The sequence below is a fragment of the Canis lupus genome, chromosome 10 (assembly GCF_003254725.2).
Source record: "Canis lupus dingo isolate Sandy chromosome 10, ASM325472v2, whole genome shotgun sequence".
Lineage (NCBI taxonomy): Eukaryota > Metazoa > Chordata > Mammalia > Carnivora > Canidae > Canis > Canis lupus.
In genome coordinates, this window is record NC_064252.1 from 28372092 (window position 1) to 28392361 (window position 20270).

The window sequence follows — 20270 nt, forward strand, 5'->3', positions numbered from 1 at the left end:
GGTGAACGAGGGATGGACGGCCAAAACGAGTGGCCGTCACCATCACTGGTCCCCCGTGACCAGGAGGTCAAGGGCTGCAAGGCTAGAGGAGGCAGCCTGTGACAGCCAGAAGGGGCCACAGACTAACTGGTTGGCATGGAGGCAGACATGGAGTGACCACCAGGGCAGGAGAGCCAAAGGGAGAGGCCTGGGGTGTGGGGGCACGCAGCTCTGTCGAGGGGCAGGGCGCCCAGCTCCCCGGGCCGTGGACTCCCCACCTGGGAGCGTGGGCAGGCTGCAGGTGAAGGGGTTGCTCTTGTTCTCCGGCCCAAACCGCTCCTCCAGCTTGCTCTGCAAGGCGTGGAACTGGCGGTAGCGGCGGTAGATGAGGTACTTGGATCCCCCTTTGGTCTTCACCTCGATGACGAAAACCTAAGGAGGACACAGGCCAGGGTATAGGGAGGCCAGGGACCGATGAGGGTGCGGGGGGTCAAAGGTCCTAGGATTAGAGCAGCCGTTCTCCGCCTCGGTTCTCCCCTGGGGGCCAGGCACTGCCCTGGGGTGGGGGCTGACCTGGGCCGTGCCCAGCAGCTCCCCTGGGCTCGGTCCACCGAGGCCAGCTTCAGCCCTGTCCCCCAAGGCCAGCTGCACCCCTGCCCCCCCGGCCAGCTGCACCCCCGCCCCCCAAGCCTGCTGCACTCCCACTAAGCTGGAATCATCAAATGTGTCCCAAGATGTTTACTCCCAAATAACCCCTGGAGGCTGAAATCGCCCCATTTGAGAACCACTGGGATGGACGGTAAGGGGGTAAGAGAGCTGGAGGTTCAGAGGTCAGAAGCCAAGGTCAGGGGTGTGTCTTACAAAATAGCTGGTGAAGCCCCTCTTCTCCTCGATGTCGGCGATGTTGGCCGAGATGGCGATGTTGTCGGGAAGCTGTTCAAAGTCGCTGAGGGAGGCGGGAGGGAAAGAAAGCCCGGTTACCACCTGACGGGCGCGCTGGGCAAAAGGGTGCAGGCGTGCACCAAGGGTGCGGCCGGCATTCCTTGGTCAACACCCCTTAGGTGCCAGGCCAGGACACGGGCCAGACCCTGAGAGTGAAGGCCCTGGAGATGGGGCCGTATGGCAGCAGCCGTGTTACAGTCCAGAAAATGGCTTGGTGGCTGCGTTGTCATCCGGGAGCAGCGCGTCAGGGAACGTCCTCTGTGTCACACCCTGGCCAGGGCCCTGGGTCACAAAGTTAGCAGGTGCCCCACAGAGAGAATGGTTCATTGTGCCCAGGCCGGGGACGTCCTTGCAGAGGAGGCGGCGTTTGAACCGAGTCTACAAGGTCGAAGGGGAATCCACCAAGCAGGCCCGAGGGGGCGGGAGGGAGGCCTTCCAGGCAGTGGGAACAGCATGTGCTGGGGTTTCAGGGTGTGAGGAGTGGGCTCGGGTCTAGTGTGACTGGAGTTAGTGGGGATCAGAGACTGAAAGGCTGGGGGCAGGCTGAGGAGGGTCTCCAGTGCTGAGCTAAGTAACTCCCGTGGGCAGCCGGGAGCCTAGGCTTCAGAAGAGAGTAAAAATAGTGCGATCCCGGGGTGCCTGGGGGAGCTCAGTCGGTTAAGCATCTGCTCATGGCTCAGGTCATGATCCCGGGGTCCTGGGATCCAGTCCCACATCGGGCTCCCTGCTCTGCATGGAGCCTGCTTCTCCCTCTACCTCTGCCCCTGCCTGCTCCTACTCTCTCTTTGTCTCTCAAATAAGTAAATAAAATGTTTAAAAAAAAAAAAAAGAAGAAGAACAAAACAACAATAGGATCGCAGCTTTAGGAGGCCAGCCCAGGCAGCTGTGTGGAAGGGAACACAGAGACCAAAGGGGCAGAGAAGCATTGCGAGGCCCCAGAGGGGTATAGCCGAAAGATGGGGGGGTGGGGGGCGGCGAGCCAGGCAGCAGGGACAGGAGACAACAGACGTGGGGACACAACCCTTGGTGGACACTGTTTCACTGTGGTGTCCCCTGCTTCTTCCTGCTAATCAAGCTCCATGTTCTCCAGGTGGCAATGTGCCTGGCCTCAAGGTGATAGGCCGTGATGGGTCTGAACCAAACCTAATCATCTCGGTTCTATTTCCCAGCCTCCCCTGCAGCTATAGGACCAGCCATGTGCCCAGTCCAGGCCGATGAGACCTAAGAGGAATTCTGGTGCAGGGCCCTCTCCAGGAGCGTTTATTTTCCTGATCCAGAGGGACAGACAGGCCAGCAGGGTTTCCTCTCCTTCCCCCTTCTGCCTACCTTGAAAGCAGGTGTGCCATCCGGACCCACAGCAGCCATATTGCACCCATGAGGCAAAAGACATGAGGAAGACCAAAGGAATCTCTGGGATTCTGGTCCTGGGTTCGCTGGCCTACGTCTGGACTTCTTGTTATATGGAAAAAAAAAATGAGCCCACTTGTTTAAACTCTGTGGGTTCCTCTGTGCCTTGCAGCCTTATACATTTCCAAGAGGCATGCTACTGGTTTGTGAGTCATCCCTGAATGACGGCCAGCAGGGTTTGGGGACTGTTTGGATATGGAGGTGAAAGGAAGGGTAGTGTCAAGAGTGACACCTACATGTCACCCACATTCTGACCAGGATGGGTGGGCAGGAAGTAGAGCTGATGGACAGAGCACCCTAATGTAAGGCCCTTGGGAGCTGGGGTCGAGGTCTGGCCAGATTTCGTGTGGCTCTAGAGCTCAGTCCGGGGCAGCGGGGTGAGGGGCTGGGGGTGGATCCCCGCTAGAGGTAACCATGTGCCTGTGACTTGTGGTAAAGACCTCGGCCCCCCGCCCCCTGACCCAAAGAGCAATTTGCGAGCAGAGGGGGCTGAGAGGGACAGGTGGAGGACGACGAGAAAACACAGCCAAGGAGACAGAGAAAGAGCAGCCAGGGGTGCGGAGCCCCAGGCAGCTGGGGGGCGGGGGGGTGCTGCCTGGAGCCACACACGCAGTCCCCCAGGCCTGGGCTGCGTGTGACCTCGGGCTAACCTCAGGCCGCTGGCGGCTGCCACTGGCAGGAGTGACTCAGGGTGGCAGTGGCCAGCAGAGGAAATCCCCATAGCTTCCCGAGCAGCTTGGTGGCCGCTGGCAGCCTCCCCACTCGCTTTCCCCACATGCCCCCGTGGCAACACCCTTGGGAGAAGCTTCCTCCTCCCCTCTCTCCCCGGAGGCTCTGCACCTCGTGGGTATTTCATCTGCAATAGGATGAGCGGGGAGCAGCCAGGAAGGAACCAGGCATAGTAACAGCCCCGGGCAGGGAATTGGCCAAATTGGGTAAGAACCCCCCTTCACGGTTTCCTGAGTGTGCGCTGGGCAGCAGATGCTCTTCTGGCACCTTTTTTACAGACAGGGAAACCGAGGCACAGAGCGGTTACAGAACCTGCCCAAGTACATCGAGAAGCTGGGATTCGAGCCTAAGCAGAATTTTACTGCCAAACACGGCCACACAGCTCTTAGTCTGTTGCCCCAACAACTCACTGAATGCACGTAAATAAATCCCAACACCTCCCGCAGCCCCAGGGAATCTGGAGTAATAGTAATAATAATAATAATAATAATAATAATAATAATAGCAGCAGCAACCCTTGTTAGCACCTAGGGTAGCTCACACACTGTTCTAAGCACAGTAGGTGGCGGCTCTGCCCTCCTGGGTCTCACGGCTGGGCTGAGCGAAGGAGCTTCACATCATTTCAAAGGTCAGGGAGGCTGTGGAGGAAAAGCTATCCCAGAGCCCGGCCGTTTCTATATCCCCCCACCCTGAGAACGAGGAGTACAGAGGGCAAGAGAGAGCTTGGCAAGCAGGCACTTCAAAGATGGGGCTTCCGTCCACCAGAGAGAAAAGCAGGGTGCTGTGTATGTCGGAGGGCACGGCTCGCTCAGAAGGCGGGTGGTCAGGGAGGGCTTCCCGGAGGAAGTGGGGCCGCATGAGCGGGAGGAGCAGAGAAGAACTGGCTAGAGGACGACAGGGGCACGGGAAACTGAGTGCAAAGGCTCTAGCCCTGCAAGAGGGGGCAAGTTCAAGGAACCTCGGGGCCAGGGCAGTCTGAGCGCAGCTGGCACACAGAGAGAGGCAGAAAGTTACGAGAGACACAGGCAGGGCCCGTCACGAAGGCCTTGCATCTTGCCTCGGGTCGGGGGGCAAGGGAGGGTTACCCTGGGATGGCAGGGGCAGGCTTATGTGTAGGGGAGGGGGTAGGAGGGCATGAGTGGAAGATGAAATCCCAAATCCCTGCTTTGCCATTGCCAGTGGGGACCTGGGTTAGACCCCCACCCCCATCTGTGCCCTGGCTCCCCCTTCCCTCTGTAAAGAGACAGGGGACCGTAGGAGTGTTTACATCCCTGGAGTTCTCTCTCATTGGTAACAAGCCCGGCCCGAGAGGCCGCATGAGAGCAGGGGGCACCAGGGGGCACCCCTGGTGCCCAGAACAGCAGCAGATACATAGCAGGTGCTCAGTGCAGGGCCACTCCCTGTGTCGCAGCAAGTCCTCTGGCAGTGAGCGAGCGTGGGAATGGCCTGGCTGCCAGACGGGGGCTGAGCCAGAAAGCTGCTGCACCAGGGCCGAGGCAGGGGTGCAGCAAACCCACAGGAAGCCCCCTTAGAGGAGCCACTCCCCTGGCGATGTCAGCCAGGGCCCCCTCAGAGCTGAAGCCCGCTCCGGGCCTTCTGGGGCCGGGATGCCCTGGGCTCATACGGACTCGGACTCAGATGCGTGTTATTCATGCAAAGTCTGCTTTGGAGCCTGGATGGGAGAAGCTGAGGCCTGGAAAGATCCTCAGGGCGCAGCTAGGTCAGTTTTTGTAACTCCTGCACACACCAGGCGTTCAATACATGTTTGTTGGAACCAAACTCACTACCCCAAAGCAGTCCTTTCCAACTTTGGACATCTCGGGTCTTAGAAAGGCCTGCTGTGCCCTCGCCCTCCCTTTCCATCCTCTGCTCCGGCCTCAAGCAGAGCACATCCAGGGCACCTGAGGGGCAGGGAAGCCAGTGACCCCAGGACCTGGCTCTACGGCCCCATGAAGGGAGGCAGGAGGGCGCCTCTTCTTCCTCCTCTGAGGGGCAAGGGTGGCTGCAAAGAAGCAAGGAGTGCGAGGGAAGGAGCGCACCGTCTGAGGGCGGGGGACGGGCTCTGGCGGGTTCACGCATTCTGACACATGTCTCTGAGAAACAGGAAGTGCCACGAGCTTCACACAGCGGCCACTTCCCATGTGTACCGGTGTTGGGCCGAGGCTCATGGAGAACCCGAGGGGAAGAGGGGCTGGAAGCTGGTGGGACAGCCCAAGCCCTGGCCCTGCCCTCGGCTCACCAAGGCCCTTCTCCATCCACCCTCTGAGCATCTCTCCTGTGGCTTCTCCCTTGACGCACACACGCTGACAAGCTTTCCTCTGACCTTCGACCTTTGGAAATTCCACCTGCAGCCCCAGACTCCACCGAGGACCCTCGGCTGCCCACTTTGACCTAAGCCAGCCTGGCCCATCTCCGGCGATGCTCGGAGTCACCTCCACACAATGAGCACGCCCTTTTGCTGAGGTCACCTGCTGTTCCAGGGCAGGGCAGAGCCAAGCCCGGTGTCCTCAGGTCCCCCACAGCTCAGGGTGCAGCCTCGCTGGGAGACGAGGGGAGGCCCTGGTGAGGCTGTGCTGCATGGGCCCCAGAGGAGACGCTTTATCCTCCTTGGCCCTCCTTGGCCTCATCCGCACAGGGTTGGACTAGAGGGATCTGAAGACATTCTCCAGCTCAAGGATCCATCCATTCACTGATTCACTCATTTGTCAGCACTTCTAGAGCCTTGGGCCTGGACTGGTGGTGTTCTACATGCTGGGGATACAGCGGTGATCACGCACCACCATGGGGCCTGCTAATGGGGGAACCAGTGATACAGAAAACAAAGGAGCGAGTACAGAATATTATGCAAGTGGTATAAGGACTCTGCAGAAAAAGGAAACAGGGCGAGCGGTCAGAGAGCAATGCAGGGGCTTGTAAGGGAAGGCTTTTGACATGTGAACCAGGCCCTGGATAAAGAGGAAGAAGCCAGGTTCTGTGATTCTGTTTGAACAGAAGATAGAAAGCCATCGCTGACCACAGTGTGAGGCAGCGAGCCCAGCCTGGGACCCGGGACACCTGTCCAGACTCTACACCCTCTCCTGTGAGGCCCTGGGAAAGTCACTTCCCCTCTCTGAGCCTCAGTGTCTTCATCTGTGCCTGAGGGAAGTGAGCCACAACTGGAAGCTTCCTTCAAACACTTCTAAGAATCTGCGTTTCTGAGCATTCGGGTTCTGACTCAGCTCCAGCCTCTTGGCTTTTGACCTCAGTAAGGGTCTGTAGGAGGGTGGGCCTCTGTCCCCCACGGCCTGCCGGCCTGCCGGGAACAGGGAAGAGGCCCAAGGAGGGCACTGCCCCTGCACTCACCTCTCAGCCCGCAGCTGCTGGGCCAGGGCCATGGCCGCCAGTGCTCCCGGGGAGTGGGTGGCAAGAGTCTCACCCAGCCAGGCCCAAGCCGAGTTGACTCTCGCTCACCTCTGGCCACCCTGCGCATCTGCTGTGGTCCCAGGAGTCCCCAGGAGCCGCCCCTGGGGAGGCCCCACCCCTGCCTGGCTCAATTAGAAGAGGCTCCTCCTCTGGGCTCTCTAGGTCTAGCCCAAGGCCCACACTTCCTCTTCCCCACCTCCCAGCTGCACTGCAGTTGGGGAAGTGCCCACCCTTGGACTCTGGGTTTGCAGGAATCCACTGACCCAGGGGCTTTGAGGACTTCCTTGATGGGATTTCTTGGTGCCAGGACACCACTGGGCAGCAGAGAGCTCCATTCCAGCAGAGACAGCGTCCCCAGGAGCTGGCTCAGCCACCAAGGGGCCTCCAGAACTTGGAGAGTCACTTCTGATCCTCTAGCCCATCAGGCCCCACCCTCTCACCCTCACTGCCAAGGCTTTGCCCAAACTGTTCCCTAGGCCTGGAGTGCTGGCTTCCACCTTGCCTGCCATCCCACAGGCCCCGGGGCAAATGCCACCTCCCCCAGGAAGCCTCCCTGGTTTCCCCAACAGAGTCAGCACTCGGTTACCTCCGTCGTGTAGGGTGTGAGTGTCAGTTTATGCTTCTGTCTTACCCTTCCCCGGGAGCTCTCGCCTATGCTTTCCTCATCCCTAGATCCCAGGCCTGGCGCAGCCAGCCAGTCCTCCCTAAATCTGCCAACCACAGTGAGCTTTACGTGGCAAACCTGAGCACATATTTTCCTGCTTAAACTCTTCAACTGCTTCGCCTGGCCCTTAAGGAAAAAGTCCAAACCCCTGGTCCTGCCTCCAAAGCTCTGAGGGCCTCACCAGCTTGCCCGGTCCCCTCCCCTTCCCACGCTCCCACACTGGAGCATCTGGAGTGTTCCAAGGTGCCTGTCCCTCTGGCCTTTATGCATGCTCTTCCCCCGCTGGAACGTTCTTCTCTGCCTCCTTTAGAACTTGGCTTGGAAGTCACCCCATTAGCGAGGATTTCCCTGGCCCCTCACCTAAATAAAGTCCCTCTCTATCATGTCCTCCTCCACATCCCTGGGCTTTCACTTCAGAGCATTGGAAACTCTTGCAATTTCATGTTTGCTGTGTTCTTTTATATTTAACGACTGTATTCCTGGCTAGCACCGTGCCTGACACATCACAAGTGCTCAACTGGTATTCAGGGGGTGCTTCTGGTTGGCAATCCTGTGGCTCCTCTAACAGATATGCTGACTGGATTCTGAAAGGAGCTCTCTGAGAAGTCCACAGCCATACTCAGTAACCCCCAACCTATCACATAGATACTCTCACACTCTCATTCACGCTCAAAACTCACTCATGCATTGCAGATGCAAAGCAGGAGGACAGCAGAGAGAGGGTATAGATGGGAAGGCAGCCATGTCTTTCTGACTCCATCTGTCCCAAACCCATGCCATAGCAGTGCCCTTAGGACTGGGACAGGGGTCTGGGGGGACAGAGCCAGCTGCATGGAGACTGTAGCCAGGATTTCCTACAACAATCCCTATGTTTCCTCCCAGATGAAGGGACTGGGGACAGGAGCCATTCTCAGGATCCCGAGGACTATCTGGCTGTAAGAATGAGGGGTGGGGGCATTTGGCAGCCTCAAATCCTTCCTTTGAACCTCACCCCTGCTACACTCAGCCACCCCAAGGGAACTTCTGCCTCAAACAGAGCTCAGGGTAGAGCCAGAGTCCGCAGGAGGGAATATGCTCTGGACCCAGCTCCACACTCCTGACTCTGTGAGGATCTCCCTCTCTTCATCCAGCCAAGGGGTCTTCTGAAACCAAGATCCTTTATGGCTCCTTGGGAAGCAGAGACAGTTGGAACAAGACAGAGGGGAGCATGAGAAAGAAGAAAAATGACTCTACTGAGCAAGGCATTTGGAAGACAGGGAGAAGATGGCAGAGTGAACGCAAGCTGAACTTTCCCATCGTTCACCAGACATATGAAAAAAGCCTGGCTAAGACTTTTTTTTTTTTTTTTTTTTTTTAGTGTCTTAAACATATAGAGCCTAGCTCACAAGCAAGAAAATATAATGTTCAGGTTCTAAGAGAAGGAGAACCTAGACCAGAGGGAGGGACTAGTGCCTCACACTCCACAGGAAAACTAAGGGTGGGTATGGGCTACTGGGGCTGAGACTTTAATGCTAATCTGGGACTAGGTCTGGGCTGCACGTCTTGCCCAGAAATCAGATTTGAATTCCCAGGGTGAAGCCAGGTGTCAGAACTGATTAGAAGAACAGCATTTCTCAGCTACCAGCCTGGGGTCACTGCAGGAATGGAGATACTCTCCCAGGCCGTGGGTAGAACGAGGGGTACATGCACCAGATCAGAGCCTCAAGCCTGCAGCATGCACTAGTGTGAGGCCCAGATCCAAGCTACCCACACGGTGTGCCAATCCTAAACTGAGGCATTACATCGAGACAGTTTGGCATCCATGAGCCTGTAGGAGCAACAACAAAACTGCCCTGTGAACTCACAAATCAAAATGACAAATTCTGTAAAGAACACCTACAGTATGAAAGACAGTACAGACTCCACATACTGGAGAATTCACAACTGGAGAACTAGAAATAATACGATGAACAATGACTCCAACCCTGTCACTGGCATCTCAGGGCTCCCGGTCTACAGGATCAAGCAAGTAAAATGCCGAGTAACAGGACAGGGTGAAGCGGCAGACGTAGCAGGTGTCTGTGAGCACCCAGAGCTGCGAACACCCAGCTGTGGCTGAGGGCAGTGCTGCTGTAGAGTTGGTCAGGAAAGACAGGAAGTGACAATTTTAGCCAGACAGCGTGCACAGCACTGGCATGCAATCGTGTGTATCATCATATGCGTGTGGTTGGAAACATATATAGTTGCACATAAACGTGTGTATGAACACATACAGCTCTGGGTAGGGAAGTGTGAGTGTGTTTAGGCCGCATCCACACAAGAGCACACGGCGTAGCACACCGTAGTGAGACTGGGAGTATGTGAGAGGCCAGGTTTACACCTGGGATCTAGGGGGACACCTAATGAGCATGAACATGAATGCATTATGACATACGAACTTGGGCAATCACTATGCCCTTTTTAGAAAAGATTTTATTTATTCATTTGAAAGAGAGAGAGAACACGCATGCGTGCATGCGCGTGCAAGAGAAAGCATGGGCGGGGGGAGGGGCAGAAAGAGAGGGAGACGCAGACTCCCCCACTGAGCAGGAAGCCCGATGTGTGGGGCTTAGTCCCAGGACTCCCCGGGTTCAAGACCTGAGCTGAAGGCAGATGCTTACCCAGCTGAGCCACCCAGGCGCCCCTAATATGCCCTTTTCAATCTTTTCTCTACCCATCTGTAAAACAGGCTTACAGAAGGGGCCGGTATTGGGAATTCACGAAAAACAAAATGTGTGAAGAGTGCCTAGGCCCATGGGAATGTCTTATTCTTGTTCATAGTTTTCAGTGTGTGTATGTGCGTTTCAGGGAAGACAAGCCGTCAAGTTCACCTTCCCAGATTTCTCAAGGTTTTGCCTTCCCATCCCCCACTCCCTCCCCCCTTGGAGAAGCCTCCCCTCCCATGGGCCTGACTCAGCCACAGGGCAGCCACCTCCGCAATGGGGGAAGGGGGGTGCAGGGCCCCGGAAGATTGTCCAGGGAAGGGCCCCAGGGCCTGTGGGGCCAGCTCTTCCCTCTCTGCCCATAGTTCTGCTGAATATGGGTATTTCTCTGGCTCCTCATACACAGAACACTGCTGCTAATTTTATGCCCGAGCTCTGATCCAGTGTAATTTGAGGCCAGACACTCTGTCAGCAGTAGGCACGTCCTGCCTCTGCTGCAGGGGTGGAGAACGAGGCAGAGGCTAGCCAGGAAGAGGAGCCAAACTCTTCACACATTCCTTTAAGCCAGTATCCATCAGCCTTTCTGGGGAGGTACAAAGAAATGCCTGAAGTGACCTGGCTCGTATCAAGAACTGACTTCCGATCACCTCCACTGGCCACACAGCCTGTGAGTAAACACACAGGAGTCATTGAACCTTGAGCCTTGGGATCGTGGGATCGGTAGCTCACGGAGCTCAGATAGTTTATTCCTAGAAGAAAGCACCTCTGGCCTTGCCTTCCCCAGGTTCCTTTGAGAGCACACCCAAACCTGACAACTTGGGGATTCGAATCAGGAGGAACATTGCTAGGCACTGTTGGAAGCAACAAAGGGCAGTTAAGTGACCGTCCGACAGTGACAGGGAGGATGCAATGCCAAAAGAAAGCAGGTTTGAGAAGTCATGATGGACGGACGGCAGGGGCTGCTCCGAGAAGGGGCATCGCAGCATTACAAGAGAGAGAGAGAGAGAGAGACAGACAGAGAGAGAGAGATGGCCAATGTCCATGCACAGCCACACCCCCAGGGAAGGATCCCGTAGGCTCAGGCCGCACCTGAGGGAGTCCCGAAGGACTGGACGGGATTCAGGGCTGGCACGGAAGCTCACAGCATGCACAGCACTCTTCAACCCTGCCTGACTCGGGTGGGGGCGCCTACACAGGCTAAAGCACGGACCTCAGTGTAGAGACGAGGAACACGGCTGCGGAGGGGCAGGCCGGAGAGCTCAGGCCGGGCAATGGGGCAGAGGGACCTGGGGGCTGGGAAGGAGGCAGGACCACGGGGGGGCCCCTGGAGCTCCTTCTGGGAGTCCCGCAGACCCCTGCTGCCTGAGTCAGTGGCTCTCCCAGGGAAGAGGGGAAAATCCCACATCAGGCTGAGCAGGATTCCTGGGGATCCCTCCCGCACTGAATTCCCCAATCTTGACCTACATGTGTCTCTCCTTGTAATTTATGAGGGGAGCTTCACTGGACCTCCTCCCTGAGCCACAAATAGCCTCCCCTGGCAGGCCCCGGGGAGCGGTATTTGGAGGACAGAGGATGCGATGAAGCCAAAGGGACAGCAAGCTCCCTGAAGGCAGCCGCCTCTGCCTCCCCTTTGGCGCCCCGCTTGCAGCCCAGCTGGGTGCCGAGCTCGGTGCCCCGCTGACCCGAAGTTCATGGTTCTTGTTCACTGTTCTAAGCGGAGATGGTTAATATCTGCGTCCTCGGACTACCGCATGACTCATTGATTCAAAATGTATGGATCACCTAGAACATGCCAGAGCCCCAGCATGTGCCCGGCTCAAGTATCTGTCCCTTGGTCCCTCCTTTCTGGGGTGTCTTCAATAAGACGATGAATGCCAAGTGCTCAGTCGAGGCCCCCCGCGCCCAGAGGGGGGTCAGTAAACTGCAAACGTTAATGTTATTACCGAGATTAATTTTCTTGGTATGGGTTGGAGCCCTCCTGGTCTATGTCCCCAAGCACACCTTGCTCCTCGGCGTCCTAAAACTCATCGCTTTGAATTCTGATTCTTCCCCCACGTGATTCTAACCCAGGCGCCCCGCACCCGACTTGCTGCCAAGGGCTCTGCACTTAATCAAAATGTTGACGGAAGCGGACCAGCAGGGGGCGCCGCGACTCAACAGCCCGGCTCCCGCTCCGCAGCGCCACCTAGAGGAGGGATGTCAGGAGCCGCAGGAGAAGGACCGGCGGCCGGAGGGCCCCACTGTGAGCCCGCCCTGCTGGATTCCACCGCCCTCCCCAGAAGGGACCGAGGGTCCCTCGTGAGGAGATGCCCCCAGAGCCTAAGGACCCTGAACCTCCTCTCCACTGATCAGCAGTAGGCACCGAGATGCACTGAGCTTATGGTTTCACCATCCCTCCACCATAAATTTGCAAGAGCCTCTGAGTTGGCACTTGCAAAGCCTTGGAACAGGGCCTGGCCCAAAGTCCGGCTGGGTACAGGTCGGCCCCGGTTATTGCTACTTAATCCTCACACCTACTCCTATAAAATAGGTCATATTTTTATCCCTCGCCTGGAGATGAGGAAACTGAGTCTGTACAGGATTAGAAGCCTGAACCAAAGTGAGTGAGTAAGTGAGCGAGCAGCAAGGTAAGATTTTTGACCTCAAACCCGGATGACTCCAAAGCACAGTAACTGTGCTAGATTGGCCCCCGTTCTTTCATTTATTCATTCCACATATATTCATTTAGCAACCACTCTGCACAGGGATAAAGGATACGGACAGGAACCTGGCACAGCTGCTGCCCTCAAGGAGCTCATGCTGCTATTCAAATACACACACGACCATGTAGGCACGCATATGCACATGTGCACACACAGACATGCATACGCATGCTCGTGCACGCACACACACCGGCATACACATGCATACAGAACAAAGTACAATTCCGGGAGAAGCTGGGAGATGCGTAAGCATCCATTCCCCTGATCCCACACCCAATGCCATTTTCACCTCCCAGAGGGTGGCAAACACAAATGTCTCCAGATGCCTGGCAGGTGTCCTCAGGTTCAGCTGGAGCCAGGGTGGAGAGGCAAAGGGCAGGGAGGGAGTGGCTTAGCTTCTGCCTCTCCACGCCATCACCTTCTAGCACAGGACTCCAAGGACTTCGAGATTTCTAAATTTGAACCTGACCTTCCAGCTTTTCACAAAGGTCTGCCTGTCAAGGTAGGATAGAACTTGTTTTAGTAGCTGTTTGTTGGCTTGAGCCACAGCTTTACATGTAAGTACCTAGTACCTGGGCCTCCATTTGCATTATGGCTCCTGTCCCTGCAAGTGTTGGGGTCAGTAAGCAGGGACTCGGACTCTTGTGGACCACAGTAATCCTCTGGAATTCATTCAAAGAGGAAAGAGAATCCATTACAGTGTTTAAATAAAGAGCGATGTAATCTGATTAACATTTTTTAGAGATCCCTTTGCTGCTTGGACAGTAGCTCACAGAAGGTGGCATTGGAAGTAAGAAGACTAAGTGCCCCCTGCTAACAGCTTTCTGATTTCACTTTAAAAATCAGCTTTATCAAGTGTCATTACATATGACAAAACTCACCAACTTAAAGTCACCAACTTAAGTGTATAGGTCAAGACTTCCTGACCAATTATGTAACCAACCACATCACAGTATAGGTCATTTCCATTATCCTAAAAAGATCCCTCGTGCCCCTTGCAACCAATCTGCCTTCCCTGCCCTAGACTCTGGCAACTACCAACTACTTTCTATGATTCTAGTTGGTCATTTCTGAAATTTAGTATAAGTGGAATCACAGAGAATGGGGTCTTTTGTGTCTGGCTTTTTTCACATAGTATAAGGCGGTTAAAATTCATTGATGTTGACAAGTACACCAGAATTTATTCTTTTTATGACCAAGTAGTATTCTGGTGTATGGACATACCACAATTGCTTATCCTTTCACAAACTGATGTGCATCAGGGCTGCTTCCAATTTAGGGTTGTTAAAACAAAGCTACTACGGACATTCAAGCATACAGGCTCCTGTGGACGTGTGTTTCATTTCCTGTGGGTAAAGATCTAAGAGCAGGGTGCTGGGCCATATAGTATTTAACTTTATAAGAAAACTGTTTTCCAAAGTGGTTGTACCATTTTATGTTCCTACCAGCCGGTGTATGAGGAAGCAGATGTGCCCAGGTTCCAGGTCCACACTGGCTCAGAGCCAGTGGTTCCAGGTCTTTAAACAAGGGGGGGGGGGTCTAAATGTAGTAATAGCTTCTGGGCTGCTTTTTTTTAAAAATTTATTTATGATAGTCACAGAGAGAGAGAGAGAGAGAGAGAGAGAGAGAGAGGCAGAGACACAGGCAGAGGGAGAAGCAGGTTCCATGCACCGGGAGCCCGACGTGGGATTCGATCCCGGGTCCCCAGGATCGCGCCCTGGGCCAAAGGCAGGCGCCAAACCGCTGCGCCATCCAGGGATCCCTGGGCTGCTTATTAAACTGTCTCCTCTCAGCTCCAGACCTACCCTTCTATGCTCAGCTTTCTGGAGCTGGTGTTGGGTCTCCAAACCATATTTCTGCTTTGCAGACCGATTCCTATCCGTTTCTGCCAACAGTAGCTACTACCAGGAGACCAGAAGATGGAGAAGTACAGTGAGTTTCCTCACTGTACCCAACAGCACTGCCCTGGAAGCCATAGTTGTTTCCAGTAACAATCAATTCTAGATTTTTCCACATCCCCTGGATGAGCCTCACCCCACCCCTTCCTCAGAGGTCTGAAGTTCTGAGTCCCAGATTCCTGGGGGAACTTCTCTAAGCCTCTGAGGCATCTACACCTCCACTTGCTCCTCCTCCAACTTCTAGGTGGCGATAACCGCACTCTCTTCCTTCTGCTCCCACGACCATAGGAAGCAGTTAGCATCTCTGGTTGCCTCAGTGTCCCCTTTTGCTTTTCAGTCCTCCAAGATCTGGCCAACCAATCCCCTATATTAACTTCTCACTGTTAAAATACTCAGTGCACCTTCTGTTTTCCCAACACCCAGCCAGCCCAGTAGGACCCAAGTCCAGCTCCTGGCTAGGACGTCCCAAGGGAAGCAGGACCATCAGGAGGAACCCATGCTGGGAGCAGAAGGATGGGCCCTTGGACAACTCACCCAACTACTCCAACCTGCAGTTTCTTTCTCTATAAAAGGCACCCAGCTAGAGCCTGACAAAATTGAGGACTCAATAAATATTTATGGAAGGAACTGGGTGATGGAGGAATTTTATATTAGCAACTGACACCTGTTCAACTGGCACACATTGCGGATGTTATTCCTAGGGGAATGCATATTCCTCACCTCCCTTACTCTATGCTTTTGGTCTCAACCAGAAACTGCTAAGATCCCCTGAACTAATTCATGCTCTCCGCCTTCTTTTGGTGAAAAAGTCCCAGAGTGGTAACGGACTTGTGGGAACCCAGCTAAAGGTAACATTTCCCAATCTACCTTGCGGCTACAGGTGACCGCGTGACCAAGCGCTGGCCAGTGGGATGGGAGGGGAAGCTGTGGACACAACTTCCTGGCTGTGCCCTCAAAGAGAGAGGGTGCTTCCTCCATTTCCCTGCTCCCCCTCCTGCTGGCTGCCGAGGCCAACGGGACAGTCAGTCAAACAAGTAGAGGGTCTCTGACCCAGCCCCAGACGGCTTACACTCAGACTGTTGATGAAAAAGAGAGAAATGCAGTCTCCAGAAATGGTGTTTTTGGCCTTTGTTAGGACAGCTGAACCTGTTAGGACAGGTTCAACCTGTCCTAACAGGTTCAGCTCCCATCTTGTACACTAGAGCAGGGGGTTGGCCAATGTTTTCTCTAGAGAGCCAGATAGTAAATATTTGAAGCTTTCTTTGTGGGGCGTGGATCTCAGTCACGACGACTGGATCCTGCTTTGTCGCATGGAAGCAGCAGTAGCAATAAATAATTGAATGGGGGTGGCTATCTTCCAATAAAACTTTATTTCCAAAAATAGGCAGCAGATGTGACCCTTGGCCCGTCGTTTGCAGACCCCTGAACAAGAGTTAAGAGCCAAGGTAACTGTTCATAGAGACTGTGGATCTGTGAAGAGCTCAGGAGGGTGACTCCTTGGTGGGGATGAAGCTGAGCAGCCCCGCCCTTGGCCCAAGGTCACCTCCTCCCTGGGGGGTCGACCTCTGCCCCTGGACGCTACTGTGATGCCACTGCCTCTAAAACTCTCCCCCAGGAGAAGAGGGTCCCTCCGGCTGTAGTTTGCACAGCCTGGACTTGTCAGAACTTGACTTTGCCAATGGCACCCAAAGGGGGTAAATAGAACCCAGTGGCTCCAGGCTCTCCCATGTCTGCTTGGGGCTCTATTTGAAAATCAGTCCTGCCTCCAAGGCATAAATAAAAAAGAATGCCAAGCTTCTCATAACCCCTCTCCTCCCACCCTTCTGTAGCCTCTGCACACACTCCCTCCAGCCTCAGCCACCAGGGCATGTCTCCCTCCTCTCTCCTGCCTCTTCTCGATCCTATAGATCCCTGCAGCCTCTCCCAGCACATTTCAGTGCCTTCTCCGGCTGTCCCCCCACCTCCATGACTCTATGGTCTTTCTTCAGCCTTTGGATGCTTCCCACCAGCTAAGATGCAAAGCTGGTCAGTGGCTCTTTGAAGGCTGGGGGGTGGCTTCTAGCTCTAGCTCTTATGGGTTGGAGTCCCTCCCCAGAAGAGCTAGTCTTCTAGACTTGCCACCCCTTCCTGCTAAGGATTCTGTAGCATAAGTACCTGTAGGGCAGGGGCTGTCACATTCATCCATGAATCTCCAGTGTCCAAAATGGGACGGACGCATATGTGTAGAGGGTGGAGGAAGGCCGTGAAGAGGGGGGCCAAGCAGGTGAGCGGGCTTGCAGACTTTCCTCTTCATGGGCCTTCCAGGTTAAGGGAAGGGCTTCCTCTGTCCCGGCCCACAGCGAGCAATAATTGTCCAGCGTGCCCCTGAGCCCGGGATTGCACAGCCAGGAACCAGAGAGGTTTGCAACATGAGGTCCTGGCAATTCTATAACTGCCCTTCCATCCTCTCCTCTCACCCTTTGGCAACCTGCTCCCACCCGGAAGCCCCAGGACCTCCTGCCCTCTGCGCACTCTGCCCCGGCCCTAGTCTCCATTGATGCTTCAGTTTCCCTGCACCCCTTGCTCCCCAGGTCCCCCTCCACGTCTGGAGGCCCCTTCCTGGACTCCTCTTTATCTACATCCTCAACCCCAAACACCCCCACCCACGCCCGTGCTCTCTCTGGCTGCGGGCTTCATCCACTCCTGGGCTCCCCATTACCAGCTGTACCCCAGTGGTGCCCCAGGCCTGTGGATCCAGCTGCCTCCGGGCCCCCACCGCATGCAGATGCTCCCCAGCTCCTCCTGCAACCTCTGTCTCCACCATCCACCCAAGTCAGAGACCTAGGGCCGTCTTGTCCTCCCTCGGCTGCTGTATCTAATCCCTAGGAATGTGTTGCACCTCCAAATGTCCTCCAGCTGCCCCCTCGCTCCATCCCTACAACCTCTCCTCCTACCCGATCTTCCCGTCCCACCTCAGCCCTGCAGTCTGTCCTCCACCCTGGCTGCAGGAGGCCCTTCCTAAAAAGAACTAACTGTGAGGCTTCCAATGCCACAGCTCTCCAGAGAGCCAGTCGGGCTTGCTGTCATCAAGCCAGGCTCCAGCCTGACTCTGGCCTCATCCCCCTCCTCTTCCAACTCGAGCCCGTGTTGCAGGCTGGGGATGCCCCATGATACCCACACCTCCTCTGCTTGGCCAACTCCTATTTTTCCTGAAATACTATAAACTATCCCCTGGAAAGGTGTCACAGGGTTGAAATGTGTTATCTGCCTGGCACATAGGAGGTGCTTAGGACAAGGAAGTTGGGGTTCTCATGGGGGGCCCTACAGCCCCAGAGATCCTAACAATGATCAAGGTGTTGCTGCTTTTATGCAGATCTTAGGGTGGGCTTCACCTTCATGATAACGTTTGGTGCTCAGACCACTCAGACTAGCGTCGCCGTGAGAAGACAGGTCATCCTGTCCCCACTTCACTTAATAGCAGGATCGAGACTTTCTCCAGCACCCCTACCCCCATTCGTCCCTCTAGTAAGAGGAGGGAGAGGGGTCTTCTCTTCCCTGTGGCCACACCCTCTCATCCAAACCCTGCCTCCTTGAGTCCAGCAGCGCCCCACAGGGGGCATGCCCCCCTTACTTCCCTCAGACCACATTTACAGACTTTCAGGGAAGAGCAGAAGGTGAGGGGATGACCAGGATGACCTGCACACTCTTGCTGCAGGAAGCACTTTGCTAGCTGTCCCTGTCTTTGGGCCCAAAACATGGCCCATTGTGCGACCCTTCCCTTCCAATTCTTTCCCCTCCCAAGTGGCTCTCACTGCACCTGTTACTTCTGATCACTGACTTGTCAACATTTAAATAAAAGGTGCCGGCACTTGGTTCTCCGCAAGGAGGAAAAGTACTGAAAAGCCCCCACCCCAAGGGAATTACTTAAACCTTCCATTATTCTCTCTAAATTCCTCTGCATTTCCAAATAAAAAGCTTATATTGCTATTTTTGATTGATTGTTAGATATTATGCCTCAGTTTCCTCTTACAGTAATTGAGAATTCAGCATTCTTATTTTTGTTGCGTTGTATTAAATCCCTTTTTTCCCCCTTTTGGGAGCTTTTGGAACCTTCTTTATCTGTGGTCTTCTGGGGTCACATGATGATGCGTGTCCTGTGGATTATTTCTCACTCCCTGTAGTAGTACTGTGGTAGACCTAACTCAGTCTGGATGTTCATGGTCGTCAGTTTGGGGATGTTTTCTTGGATTGTTTTTTGGTAATTGTCTGTTCTTTCTTTCTCTCTTTTTAAAAATTTTTCTAAGTCAGATGTTAGACTTCCTGGATGGTTTTTTCCTAAGTCTGTTTCTTCCCCGCATATTTTCCATCTTCATTTCTTCCTGTTTTATCCTTGGAGCTATTTCTGTGACATACTTTTCAAGCCTACTGCTAAAATTCCTATTTTGGCTACCTTACATTAAATTGTCAACATCTCTCTCTTCTTTTCTGATTATTTGGTTGTCATAGCATCCTATTCTTGTTTATAGATTGTATCCATCAGCATTTGCTTTGTAACAAACAACTTCAGGGACGTCTGGGTGGCTCAGTGGCTGAGCTTCTGCCTTTGGCTCAGGTCGTGATCCCGGGGTGCTGGGATCGAGTCCCACATTGGGCTTCCTGCATGGAGCCTGCTTCTCCCTTTGCCTGAGTCTCTGCCTCTCTCTCTGTGTCTCTCTTGAATAAATAAATAAAATCTTAAGACAACAACAACAACAACTACTGCAGAAATCTCCTCTGGTGCACAACAATAAGCAATTCATTTTTGCTCATGCATCTGTGGCTTGACTGGAGTCATTTTGAAATCCAGGTGATTCATTCTTGAGTCCAATCCAGAGGGACAGTGTTTCTTCCAGGCTCTTCTTTCATCTTTTCAGTTTGGTGTCTCTGTTTTACATCAACAGCTTTCCTTATGTGTCTAATACTCTTTGGTTGTTTGCTACCATTTAACACAAATGTACTAAAAAGGCTGATCAGGGGACACCTGGGTGGTACAGTGGTTGAGCATCTGCCTTTGGCTCAGGGCATGATCCTGGAGTCCTGGGATCAAGTCCCCCATCAGGCTCCCTGCATGGAGCCTGCTTCTCCCTCTGCCTATGTCTCTGTCTCTCTCTGTGTGTCTCTCATGAATAAATAAGTAAAATCTTTTTAAAAAATAAAAATAAAAAGTCTTATCAGAAGCTCTGCAAGTATGGGTGAGGGCAAGTGGATTGACAGGTGTCCATTTAAGTGTTGGGACCGAAAAGCAGCTGTATCCTTGGGAACTCCTATTATGCTAGCAGGCATGGGTCTTTTTCTCTAGGAAATTCTCCAGTAACTTCTCTGACAGCTGCCATTCTCTGCTTGGAATATAGGAACAGGCTAAGGTGCACTGGAAGCCAGAGGACCAGGAAGATGTTCTAACTGTTCGGGATGCGGATTTCTAATTAAGTCCCATGTCTCTTCCCCACCCTCTGTCTGGTGACCTTGGTGTCCCGAGAATTCCCTCTCTGCCATCTCCAGAGCGTAAACCTCCTGCAGGAGGCTCAAGAGTCAGCCCTTGGCTGCCGGCTCTCATCTCACACCATCGTCCCCTCCACCTGTTGCCCTTGCATCTGGACCTTATTGGGATTCTAGAAGCTCACTCTCTTTCTCACTGGTGTGCCCTCTGTGTGCTGAGCTTCTTCGGCATTTCTAAATACATTACCATCATTCCAAACAAAGCCCCTTCCAAGGGTGTGCTGCAATCTCCCATCTCTTGATACCTCCTTCTCTTCTCTTTGTTTCTGTGGGATCGTGCTTTCTCTATTTTTTCTCTATAATGTCAGCGAATGCTCAGAAGGGAGAAGAAGCCGATGCCTACCTTTTCTCT

The 20270-nt window shown here is 54.0% G+C and overlaps 1 protein-coding gene across 2 annotated transcripts in view; it reads right to left on the reverse strand.

The window, feature by feature from the left end:
- The window catches only part of NCF4 (neutrophil cytosolic factor 4), a 74579-nt gene that overhangs the window by 11442 nt on the left and 42867 nt on the right, over nt 1-20270 (reverse strand). Inside the window, exons 1-3 of one of the 2 annotated variants that reach the window (XM_025460967.3) lie at nt 6400-6589; nt 841-925; nt 258-411 (exon numbers count right to left, since the gene is read on the reverse strand). In XM_025460967.3, coding sequence (XP_025316752.1) covers nt 258-411; nt 841-925; nt 6400-6431 — 271 coding nt within the window. In that variant the 5' untranslated portion in view covers nt 6432-6589. Of the gene's footprint in view, nt 1-257; nt 412-840; nt 926-6399; nt 6590-20270 lie in introns of those variants that run through there. The other variant, XM_035696455.2, reaches the window with a different exon arrangement.